Source organism: Anopheles bellator, chromosome 2 (assembly GCF_943735745.2).
Source record: "Anopheles bellator chromosome 2, idAnoBellAS_SP24_06.2, whole genome shotgun sequence".
In the NCBI taxonomy this organism is placed as follows: domain Eukaryota; kingdom Metazoa; phylum Arthropoda; class Insecta; order Diptera; family Culicidae; genus Anopheles; species Anopheles bellator.
The window spans coordinates 63,462,993-63,476,100 of NC_071286.1; the positions used below are offsets into that span (position 1 = coordinate 63,462,993).

A 13,108-nucleotide genomic window follows, 5' to 3' on the forward strand; every position below is an offset into this window, starting at 1 on the left:
ACCCCGAACGACAATCTGCATGTGTCTGCCGCCGTCATCAGAATGCAAGGGTCGTTCCCTGGTGCATAATGGCAATCAGACCGAGGGTGCCGTTCTCCAAATCTTCCTGACGTTCCGGTGCTCCTTGATAGTCGTCTGAACCGAGGGGCCTGATGCTGCACGCAACCGATGTGCTCGTCTGCCTACACTGCACTCGGTTACATCCACGCAAATCTGCAAGAGGTCTGGGGCCAGGTAATAAATATTGGAAAACTGCACGCGAAGATACTCATAAAGGTGCATTAATAAGACCCGGTGGCGACGACGATGGCTGCGCCTTCTTCCTGATTGCTCCAGTATGCGACAGAGACCCCTCGGTGTGGCCCCCGACGGTTTCGCGTAGGTGTCGCGAGGGTTCGAAGCCTCCTGGCCTGGCCGTACATTAATGAGGTCTCGCCGTAGGAGACCCTGATCCCCCCCGGGCCGAGATGATGCAGTGGGTTCGGATACAAACGGGGATTGGCCCAAGGCTCCAGGAGCTGCGGTTGTGGTTTCCGCGGTCCCTAGGCCCGATAGACCAACCGAACCGGCCAAAGTACTGTTCGATCAATCAAGCTGAAGGCGAACAAAAAAGGGTTCCATTGGGCGTCGAACAGTAGCGAACAACGTCTGGACGGGACCGTCTTCATGCTGGGAGCGACCAAAACGAAGACGCGCGTAGGCGATCTCATCTACAGTTATTAATGACAGTACATTAAACCGGCGACCGGCCCGTGTTGCGCCCGGAAACCCTGAAGGAGTTCAGTGGGATTACCTGAGGCCCCGAATGTGGGCTCAGAGACGTGAGTGTCGGCGAAAGCCCAGTAAGGTACAGCAAAGGTTAACGTCCTGTGGAGGTTCGTTTTATGATTCGCCACGCCGGGGGAGTCACTGCTCGAAAATCTCACCAAACACCGACGACATATCGCGAGAGGGTGACGAATGGCCTAGAAGTGATGGTGATTCGGTTTTTTCTAGCCCACCACTTCACCGGAGAGCCGAGACCGACCGAGCATCATAACGGCCATAAGTGGCTAAACATAGAAAGCATATGTAGCGGAGTTTGTATATGTTTTCTTGCGCCGCACTGCCACTTCTGGATAGGAATAGATCATCCAGACCGCGAGGCGAGACGAGAACTGGAACGCGCGCGCCGCACGTTGGGGCCATAAAGTGTGAGACATTTTATCCATTTTGTCTAACGATGACGTGTAACGGGTTTCGGGGATGATGTGCGTGTTGGGACAGCCGCGCACGATCATAGATCATCCAGATGTGCCACAGCAGCCCGACGGATGAAAGGCCGTACGTTTGAAGAGCTGGTCCCGTTCGGTCCGTTTTCATGATAATTAACACCGATTTTAGTGAGGGCTCGTTCCGTGGCCAGATGGATTCCGTCATCAGACTCCGGAGTTGATGGCACTTTGTGGCTTGATTTAAAATAGAGTGACGGCAAATGGTTTCCAACACGCACCGGCCCAAGATCGCCGGAATAAATTATGCAATCCGAGATCCGCGCTATCGCTCCAAGAAACTAAGCCTCTGTGTGTTCCATTCTCCAAACATCCTCGAGCCCCACTTTCTAAAGCTCTCGGGGCTCAACTTTAACCTCTGCGGCTGCGGACCGGTATTTGACCGGTATTTCGCTCGCTTGTTGTGCAAATTGTGTTAGCCACCGCAGGCACCGTCACGAACCGGCCTGGCTCACCTCAAGGGTGGGCTGGGGCGACTCTCCTACCGACTCCTAAATAGGTAATTTCCACTTTTCGCGCTGCAGACTCGATCGTAAAACACCGCCACCTGAACGCGGCACCATCGTAACGGCACGGGGCCAAGAAAGTATGTTATATAAGGACATTGCGGGTCCCCGCGGGCGGCGACGGTCGCTTTGCATGGCTACCATCTTCGCCCCGAATGAAAAATGTATATTACATTTTAGAATAGAATCGCAAAAATGTTGCTGCTGCGGAGGCGAAGAAAAGGCCAAACAGGTCAGCCTTTACGGTAACCCTTTACGACTTACGTGCTCGGGACGTCTCGTGGCGGAAGATTCCTTATAGGGCGACCACCGGGCGATACAATCTTCGGATCTGACGATCTTTCTTTTGTATGCAAAGTGTGCAAGATGCCGCCACGAAACGACGAAAGCTCTTTGAGATTCGCTCTCCAAAATGGCCTTATAAAAGCCTTAGCAGCCTCTCGAGACGATCGGTTTCAAGTAGCGATAAATTGAATCATTGCCTTTGCGCCAGCCATTTTAAGAAAACGGAGAGTTCGCGAACAGTGATTCTTTTCACCGATGGATTTGGGTCACTCGGGCTTTTAGCCGCCACGGTCCGCGAGAGGAAACGGTGACCCATCGGGCCGTTAGATGTGAAAATGGTCCAAGCACAGAAGATTAGCATCAATTATTGACATTCAACATGAACGCGGTCACGGGCTCGCTCTCTCTCTCTTGACCTGAACTAGCGTCGTCACTCTTAGCGAACTGCCGTCAACAGGCTATAATTAACGGGGGCTCTCGTCTCTTTAAGAATTATGTGGCCACATTCCACCGTAGGTTCCTCCTTCTCGATTAGACACGGACCACAAATCGTAGTCCAAAAACGCAGCCCTTTGTGTGTGGGGGTTAATTAATTCGGCTTCGAAAACCATCGATCGGGCCACGGGATCGATTCCCGGGATCGCCGATCGCGATTGATCGACTTCTTTTGGACGACGTGACATTCTTCGGCGCATCGTTCCTGACGCTTCACAGGGTTCCGTTTCTTAATTGGGTCCGAATTGTGTCACTACCGCCCAACGGCAACGGTATTCAGGGAAAACTCACAAACAAGGTTGTATTTTACGGTTCGGGCGCATTTTGTCAACCACTGGGACCGAACACCTTCGCCGAATGATGTTGGCGTCTTTATTTGTTGACCGTTTTTATAAAAAAACGTTTTGTAAAATTGTGTAAGATAAAAGAGAATATGATCAACTATGGGGTCGATTTTATCTCTTTCCTATATTGTTCACTAGCAGCCCCGGCGAACTTTGTTCCGCCCCAAAGGCAATTAGTAAGCAGGTTTTCGATTTTATGTAGTAAATATTTTTTATTATGATTAGCTTTCCTTTTTGTTCAGTTCAGCACCTTATGATACACTACATTCACATAGTGTATCATTCACTACACTACATATCAGTGTAGAGCAGTCGGTAACGCTCGTCACTGTCAACGCAGCTGCCCTGGGTTAGAATCCCGGGACCAGTTGTCACACAACCGGCCATGGTTTCGATTCCCGATACCGGCGTGCCAGAGGGAGTTGGCGCGGGACCAACAACCCCGTCCGTAAAAGCAAACCCTTACAGAAAGCATCAGAGATTAACATTGTCTCTGGTTCTTGCTAAGAGCGCTCAGCGTTTGTTGCCCAATAAGAAGAAGAAGAAACATAATACGTAGGAATAACTATAATAAGTTATTCTTCCACTATACTGTGTGTTAGTAAAAAAAAATAAATAATTACCTTGAATGTCGGATTCCTCGTTCATCCTCGTTCATTGATAATCTTTGCCCCAAATGACGTCATTTGGAAACAGCCATTGTAATTTCGAATGTTTTCCAGAAAATGACGTGATTCGGGAGTTTCGCCACGAAGCAATGATTCCATTGGTTCTGGTGGCGGAGTCAGTGAAGGCAATTTAACTTTTCCGCTGAGGCAGCACAATCCGGCCGTTTCTCCGGAAAATTTCAACGCATCACACTTATCACAATGAACGTTCATTGGCCCAATGCGAACGCTCTTATGCTCGCTGTACTTAGCGATGCAATTGTATCGAAACGCTGCCCGATACAAATCAGCTTCTTCTTCTGCAACAAAAACTGAGCGAATATTCAAATCGGCATCTTGTCGAAAATTATCTACTTGTGCGTTTCTATTTTTCGCTCGCCGATTTCTGTTTGCCAACCGAGTCCTTTCGCGAGCAATTTCTTTTTGTTCTTCAGTCATTTCATTCGCAACACTTCGCATAGTTTTTGCATTACGGCTTTGTCGGGAAAGATTCGACCGTCTTGGTGGCGGCATTGTTAAGGAAATGTATGAGGCACTTGTTATTCACTGTCCGGTATATCACGATACTACGCTGTGTTCGCGGGTTACTTCAATACATTTTGACAGTTATAAAAACGACAGCTAAGTAACAATAAAAAATTTCCAAATGTTCGAGAATGTGCGAGAGAGACTGTCAAATCGTCAAAGTAATCGCACGAAAGAGACTCGCGAGAACATACGAAAGAGAGAGACTCGCTGTAAACTCGCTCAACCTTTGCTCGTAGTGACGCTCTCTGTCTGGCCTTTCTCGAGAAGGGAATGAAAACACGCGGTCGAGAGAGAGGGGTGGGGGGGCTTATTTTTGCTTGGGAGGAGGAGACGCTGCATTAGCGAGAAAGAGAGGCCAATAGTTATTTGCTGTTGCGCGCTTTGTCTGCCGCGCTTGCTTGGGGTGAGGGAACGCTGCTTTAGCGAGAAAGAGAAGCCAACAATTGTTTGCTGTTACGCACTCTGTCTGTCTCGTTTCAGTACGAAGAAAAATCATTGTGCAGATTTATTGTGACACGGTCGGAATATAAAAAGTATCCTAAAGCCTTCCTTGGGTTCTAAGCTACCTCCACACCAATTTTCAGCCAGATCGGTTCAGTCGTTCTTGAGTTATGAATTGTGTAACCTTTAGGCGACTTTCTTTTATATATATAGATAACTAAAATATTTTTTGTAATTTTTTTGCAATATTTACAATCAATACATCAAACAATAAATTGAGTAACTAACGATTATGAACGCTGTTAGTAATATCGATTACGCCGCCGCGGTTTCTCTTCTTTTCTGTAGTCCTTTATTCCAATGGTTCAAAGCGATGGTTAAAAGCGACTCAAAATTAGTCCGATATACGCGGCGGATCGATTGTCACTCCGCAGAATCGTCCTTCTTCGCTTATCGTCCTTCGTTCGCTTATCGATTGATCGTGTCGTTCGCGGTTCGTACTTGCTCTCGCTCCTTTACACTCGCGCTGCACTCTCGCTTGCATGCAGTACCTCTTGTTAGCTATCTGGCGTGCAAGCAATCTGCGCGCGGCTGCTGGCAGGCTCTACCGATGGCGCTGCCATCGGTAACAAACGCCGTCATAAGACCCAAACAGCATTATGTCCAAACACTAGGAGAAGAACATGTGCGTCAGCAAACCCTATACTTAATCTGGCGCATGTTTACAACTTTATTGCTGATAAGTCAGATTACTTTATATCAGTTCCTAAAAGCAGTCAAGACTTTCAGGGGCTTTTGAAGTGCTAGATAATTAGCACAATTGTTCAAACAATATTGTTTATCTTCACCACGGGGCCCAATGAATCTGATAAACAGAATACGATAGATTATGTACTACTTAAGGCATACAATTCTTTTACCTTTGTATGGATCAGGGTCCCAGAGGCTTTCACTAAGATGTTGTAATTCAACTATAAACTTAAGGTTATAAAAAAATAAGTATTAATTCATGAAATTCGCCACAATTTAGCAATTCGCTTCGGATTGGTGTCGAGAACACCGAGAACACCGTCGGGGCCGGTGCTAGTCGTAAAACGTATTCGTTCCAGTTCGGCTCCGTTGGCCTGCACTTCGCCAGTTCTTACACCCATTCTTTACACCGGAAAGGAAAATTGAAAAGTGCAATAAAATAATGCCGTCTTCTCCGTGCAGCGTGTAGGCCGCGAATTGGTGCATTCGATGCACTTCCGCCGCATCGCCGGACACTTGCGCTGTCGCTTGTACGTTCATCGCCTCCGCTCGGAAGGCCCTCAAACGACCCAAGAAGAAGAAAATCGAGTCCAACCGAGGGCCAAAACCACACGCGAAAGGGTCTTGCGGTTTTCGTTCTGCTTGCACCACACTGTGGCCAGCGATGATGCAACCTAAAAATAAAGCCAGAAAGTATCCGAGAAATTCGATGCGCGCTGCTTGCTCTCGGACCACGGCTATGTTTATGGAGCCGGTGCCGTGGCCGCCAGTCCGGCGGTGCACGTGTTGCGTTTCTCCCTCTTTTTTATCTTTTCGAAACATACGCCGCCACTCCACATCATCATCGTCGAACGTTTGACGCCCGTCGTTGTTTGAGAACCAACGGGAACCCCGGGAATATGCAAAACTGCCGCTCAATCACGCCACGCTGTCATCATTGAGCGCGTTGCGTCCACTTTGCGTCCACCTGAAATGTGTCCGATAATCTCACCTGGCCAGTGAAAGTTTTCCGCTTTCCCGACTCCACGGTTTGCAAACAAAAACGAACGGACGCACGCAAATTGCTGCCGATGCCGATCGGATGCTGCAGAACCATCGGAGTGCTCAGGTACCGTTTGATTCGCGAACGGTTACCGTGGTTCCGGTTATCAACTGGACCTTCACCACAGAGAGTGGAGCGCCTCTAAATAACCTCCAACCGACCACTCAGGGGGTGGCCAAAGAGACTCATAAATAATTTATGCTGGTGCCGGCTCGGTGCTCGCGATCGCGCCCCGTGCCCACTAATTGCCACCGGAACGACGAGCGATTCGGTTCGCCCGGTGTCGCGGCCGCCCCAGAACGGCGAGTTCGCGCTGTCAATGAACCCGGAGGCCTGGAGCCTCGCAGCTGGAAATATGGCCCCGTTCCGGGAGGTCGGCTCTAGTCCAGCTGTGCGAACGGGAACAGATTACGGTTACTCATATAACGCCGTTTTTTTTTTCGAGCTGCTGGTCAGTGATCGGGCAGCTGCGTTCCTAGAAGTCTGCGGGAGGTCCATCGCCCTCCAAGTCCCCGGCCGCAATGGGCACGGAATGGTTAAACAGTTGACATCGACATGGATGAGCCACCGAAACACCCGGCGCAAGTGTGCAACAGCTGGCTGTTGGTAACACCAGAAGCCACCGACCGCCGAAGTGAGATGATCCACCTGGCCTGCTCTCGGGGTTCCCCACAAAACCCGTTCCCCGGGGAGGATCCAAAGCTCATTGGATATTCTATCAACGCACGCAAAACAGGCCCGTGGTCGTCGTCGGTGCATCGTCGAGCTGGAGAACTGGAACAACTAGCTTCGGGGGTAGAATTAGCGATGCAGCCCTAGAGCGCATTCAGCCCTCACCTTCCCAGCAGCAGCAACAGTCGTCGGGAAACCGCGCCTTTTTCCAGTTCCTTCGTGGCCATAGTTTATTTAGATCCCGTTAATGGGTCAAATTTATCACACCTTCTTCCCGCAGGGGCTCGCTCAGTCTTGATGTTGGCTTCTGGTTTGGAATTTCCATCTTCTTCCTCGAGGGCTCGAGCCCCGATTTCTTGCGTGTGTCAAAACTTAACGCGGTCAGGAGAGAATCTAATTTAATTATGCAAATGGCGGGCGGGCGTGGGTAGCGGAAGATGACGTTCTTCAGACGGTCCGCCGACCGGGGGCCTAATCGGTAACGATTTGCATAATTTCCATCGAAAGTGCCGGCCGGACGAAAGCAATTGATGTTGGCGTGTCATCGCTTTAATTCGACGTTTGTCTAATCGCGCTGGAATGCTGCGCCGGGGAGTGCGGGGACTTTCATCACCGGTGATTGACTTTTGAGGGTCCGCTCGCGTCACTAAACCGTTCCCTCTTTCTCTCTTTCTCTCTTGCAGACAACTTCCGGTTCCGTACGCTAAGCCGGGCGTAAATGGCGGCACGGCCATCCCACTGCCGGCGACGGTGCTGGTCACCCGACGATGTCCGCCGGATAAGGTCCGGCCACTGCCACCGACACCGAACCAACAGACCGGTAAGCTGGGGCGGGGTGTTTATCTAATCCATTCTCGACTCCAACACTGACGATGATGACGATGGAACGGAGATCGAACAGACTACCCGGGCCAGGATGTAAACCGACTCGGACCGAAGAAGCTGGATTGTTAATTAGTTTCACCCAGTGCACCCCATTTCACCGGAATCCCCCGGACTAACTTGGGTCGAGTGATAAAACTTTGGTCACAAACCTCACTTTTGTGTGTTTGAATCTTTCGAAAGTTCTACAAAGACGAAACCCATTACGGAGAGGATTTACCGAAGGCTCCGGCATTAATCTTTCGCATCCGACAAAGCCCGTGGTTGTAAATCAAAACTATAATTAAAGGAGCGTTCGGGTCTCGGGTCAGCGCATACGAAATTGATGGAATAATTAAGTGGCGGAGGCTGCGTTCGGCACCGCCTTCGAATTGTCCATAATGTGCCCCGGAAGACGGGAACTCTTATCGCCCGAAAGCCAGCCCGAATGGTAATTAAGCTGTTCTCCGAACAGCACTAGAACTACTTTCTTTCGCAAACGACTGTTCCAGAACTGTCGGCTCAGAGATTGAAGGAAATCTTACACATCCAGACCGTATCCCGGGAGATTTCCTTCAAAAGTATCCATTGTATTCCCCGACCTACGGAGAGGAAACGGTGTGAGACCTTCGAGAACGATAAAAGCCACACTTAGCCGCCGGCTCGGTACGCTATCGCAATCTGCATAAACCATCAGCATCGACAACTGCAGCCCTTCCGCAAAACTGCATTCACCCCGCAAACGACAATTAAAACGGAAATTCGATTAAAATTCATCGTTTTCCGGTAGCCCTTGCCAGGAGTTGTCCGTATCGTCGATACGGCTACGAAATAAAAGTCCTGCCAAAGTACAATTAGAACCGGGGCCTCTGGTCAAGGTGAACACAAACACATCGCCAACATGTTTAATCTCCTATAAATTAATTATAAACAAGCTCCGATAGTTCCCGTACCCAGGACCGAGTATTCGGAAGGTTGTTAGGGAAACTTTATCCCTCTGGTATCGCACCGCAACCTCATATCTCAGATAATTTGGCTAGCGGAAGCGGAATCCTTGGAGCAGCCCGAGTCTCGGACCAGGCTCTCACGTTGGACCATAAAGCTGAATAATAAATTATCGGAACCGGAGCGTCCGGAGAGTGGCCAGGTTTTCAGTGGCCCCAGCGGGACCCGTTCATACAGTTACAGAATCGAATACACGCGTCCTGTTCCGAGCAATCTGGAGTTGCTTTAACTATAGTGCTGGCCGCCCGGTCCCGACCCGGAGCCATTTCTCATTATTTGTGGATTTTAAATGCATGCCCCCGCATTTATGATGGCCACTGCAAAAGGCGAACGACGCGGTCGTCCTCGCATCATCGTTGTCCGTTGGGGTCGGTCCATAACGGCTTATTTAGAATTAAAAATTCACTTTCTACTTCTCTCTTTCTCGGTCGGTCGGTGTCCTGATCATCCACAGGACTGCACGGTGGCTTACAGAAGCATACCCTCGGTGGCGGTGTCGGCGGCGGTGCCATGGTCGGAGTCGTCTCCAACAGCACCCCATCCGACGGCGGCAGCTGCCCGGGGAGTCCCCAGCACAACGGTACCGCGATAATCACCCAGATCCCGAAGGGAAACAATAGGTAAGTAATCCATCTGCTTCAACAACAACCGACGATGGCGCGGGAGAGCTGTGAAAATAATCGAGACGGAACCGTGACGGATGCTCGTCTCCACTGTTCTCCGAAAAAACTACGATTTAACCGCTCCGGCCGGCTACTTATGTTGGCCGGGAACAAAAAAGTGGAAAGCTCCTGGAGAAAAGTTCCTGGGCGCCGTCACCGGGACAAAGGCGAAACGCTTAGCTTCCGGGGTGTACCGTCGAAGGTGCCACATCCCAGACAGCTCCTGCGAACCGCCATCGTGCGTCTTCTTTGCTTTGGCGGAGGACACAGAGAGAGCGTAAAGCGGAAAGTTTCATATTCCACGTTCCCGTTTTATGTGGGCTGCTGGAGGACAGTGCATTAACCTCCGCGTTAGTCCGGCCAAAGGCTGGGCACTCGCGGTTGTTGGGAAGGATCGTTTTGTGGGGCGCTGGTAAGGATCGCTATGAATTATGAATTCGGCATTGTTTCGATGGCTCTGGTGGGAGATTTTCAACCGCAAACGTTTTTCAGTGGCTTAAGAGTTACTCCTTTTTTGGTTTCAATGTTTTGGATCACCTTTTCCAACTTTTTATCAAAAACCTTTTCATTTTAAGCTGACTCCTCTATTTTACACAGGTTTTTGCTCGGAGTATGTCTGCGTGTTTTCTTGTTTGTTCCTTACTTTCTCTTTGTTTGGTTCTTGTCCTTTTCGAAGATGCTTCTGAAAATGCAGCAAAAAATGTATGGAATTATCAGAGAGCGACAAATGATTGCAAATACTTTTCAATTGTTCTGCAGTGGTAATGTCCTCGGTTTAAAAATACATAAAATGGCCAAGATGAATAGATAGATTGAATCATTTCTGAGATATTTAAATTGAAAAAGGGAGACGATACCCGAACGACAATTCTATCAATTGTGTCTGATATAGTAGCAAGTAGCCTCTTACTATTTGAAATTCTACCCTTTATTTCACTGTTTTATGAATTCTTTCCAAACATTTTCTGACCATTTCATGATTATTTTTCCACAAACTCGTCCGGTATCGTTCACATCAAACATAAACTTTTAGCACAGAAAACATAATGGAAAGCGATGTAAAACTGTGAAGTAACAGGATAAGGTATTTCATCCCATGCCCATGGGGCGGGATTAAGGACAGATTTTGAGATGTGACAGGGCAGTGAGAGGGCTGCCCATGACCATGTCCTAAATACAGAGAGTTTTAATTCATTGATGGAGTTGAATAGAAATGAACATATGTTTACGTAAGTTTTAGATTTTAATTTAAGAATTTGATTTGACAAATCTTCCATTTTTAATTTCGCCATATTCAACTTCAACGCCTCAAAAGATAAACGGCGAGTTTTCTTGTTAAAGTATTTTTTTCCACCAGAACCGGCTCCCGTTTTGCAGACACGTGCCGTTTCTTTTAATCCACATATGCACAAACACAGGAATGGCCGTGCGGTGGAGTAGTTTTCGAAAGATTAAACCCTTTTCCCAAAAAATCGCCTTTGACAGCGAACGCCCAAAAAGAAGAAACCGAAACCGAACAGTAATTCAATTTCGATCGATTTCGGGCTCGGTTCGCGACTTCCCGCGATAACGACCCACATATCTCGGGGTCGCTTTCGAACGGGGCCGAACACCAGAAACACGCAGCACCCAGCGGGGAGTGACACATCGCGTACATGAACAAGAATTAACACTTACTTGCGCAATAAATCAGAGTCTTGTGGGAAGAAGGGCCTTGGGCCGGGGGCCGGTGGCGGTGACCTTTGAGGGACAGCGCTGAGCCGATTGCTGCCGATCGGGACCACTTTTTTGCCCATGGAGTTCGGGCGTCTTTTTCGGGCCAGGAAATAAATCAAACTTCGCAGAAGTCAACGTCAGGGCGCCTCAGGTATCTTCAAGGGAACGGAATGTCCTCGCGAGCGTGCGCTGGTGGCAGCCAGTTTGGAGCGTAGCAAATGCTGTCAATTACCCACCCGGCGGCCCGGGTTCGGAATTCGATAAGAATTTGTTCTTTTCTTCGCTTTGCTCCCTGCTTTTTGGCCAAGAATCACGCACGCCTTTTGGGGCCGGGCGCCTCACTTGGCTCCCTCGGGAGTACTGTCAATAAATCAAGCATCACACCCCACGCGAGGAAGCATAATTTTCCGGGTTCTCCGCTCCCGACTGGAGCCGTGGATTTCTTTACGAATTTAATCCCCAGTCAGGAGGCAAGCACCGGTCGGGGCCGTTTCGTGTGTAGATTGGAATTTTTTTACGATCCTTGAATTTTGCCTGAGTTTTATATTAATTTCTGCTCTCTCTCTCTCTCCGGCCGATAGTCTGCGGCTGCCACAGGCGGCGAACTGCAAGATCCCTGCGAGCCCGTACTCGGCATCGGCGGCCTCAACGCTGCAGCATAACAATCACCATAACAACAACAATAACAACAACATCACCCTGATCCCGAACGGGAACGTGACGAACATTCCGACGAACCCGGCCATCCACCAGCAGCAGCAGCAGAAGCACTCGATGCTGGACAAGTTCAAGCTGTTCAACAGCAAGGAGAAGCAGGACCGGGCCGCCCAAAAGTCCCAGATCTCGAAGCGGACCAGCTCGAGCAGCGGCTTTTCGTCGGCCCGGAGCGAACGGAGTGACTCGAGCCTCAGTCTGGACAATGGCCACCAGCAAACGCCGGCACCGGCCGGCAAGCTAGCCAAGGAGACCACGGTCCCGAAGAAGCCCGCAGACTCGGCCCCAAAGTCCACGGCCATGACGGCGTCGACCGGGAAGTCCTCGTCGAAGCTCGTTTCGTCGTCGAAATCGAGCGCGAAGGAGTCGGCGAAGGCGGCTGCGAAGGCCGAGAAGCTGCGTGGGGTTAAGGAGCCGGCCGGCCACCAGTCCCAGGAGTCCGTGGCCCAGCCGCATGTTCCGCTCGCGCCTCAGAAGGCGCAGAAAATTCCGATGGCGACAACCGTGACGACGACCTCGATGGCGGCGGCGGCTTCGGCGGCGTCGGCCGCAGGCTGCGTCGTGGCGTCGTCGAAGGCGCAAGACGCGTCCTCCAGGCTGAAACTAGCCACCGTGGGCAGTGGCAGAAAACTGGACACCAAATCCGAAAGTAAAACGAGTTTGCTGCTGCAGCACCAGCAACTGGCGGCCGTTGGGGGTTCGCCGATGATGATGTCGCCGTCGCACTTGCAGTCGCCCAAAACCATGCTGCAGCCTCAGCAGCAGCAGCAGCCTCAGCAGCAGCAGCAGCTGCAGTCAGCAGTTAACACCGGCATTCCGAAGCCGATGGCCGCGATCAAGGGAACCAGCAAGCCGTCGCACCTGCTGAGTCCGTGCGCGGCCAAGGAAGACGCCGGCGTGGTGGCCGTGGCGAAGCTGGCGGAATCGGGCAAGAGCGGCGCCGTCGTGCCGAACAACAACAACCCCAACAACGGTGGCAACGGCAGCATGTCCGACAGTATGCACTCGAACTCGACGCAAGGAGCATCGATGGGCCAGCACTCGAACTCGAGCGACACGTCCAGCGTGGTCGCCTACCGGCCCAGCTCGGAGTCCGGCTCGGAGCAGCTGATCCACTCACCCCAGAAGCCTCTCGGACCGGCTGGTGG

At 50.5% G+C, this 13,108-nt stretch overlaps 1 protein-coding gene across 1 annotated transcript in view; it reads left to right on the forward strand.

Moving 5' to 3' along the window:
• Positions 1-13,108, forward strand: part of LOC131207856 (protein sickie) — a 177,270-nt gene that overhangs the window by 85,022 nt on the left and 79,140 nt on the right. Inside the window, exons 5-7 of the mRNA XM_058200488.1 lie at positions 7,686-7,822; positions 9,323-9,488; positions 11,828-13,070. Of these exons, the coding sequence (XP_058056471.1) occupies positions 7,686-7,822; positions 9,323-9,488; positions 11,828-13,070 (1,546 nt within the window). The remainder of the gene's footprint in view (positions 1-7,685; positions 7,823-9,322; positions 9,489-11,827; positions 13,071-13,108) is intronic.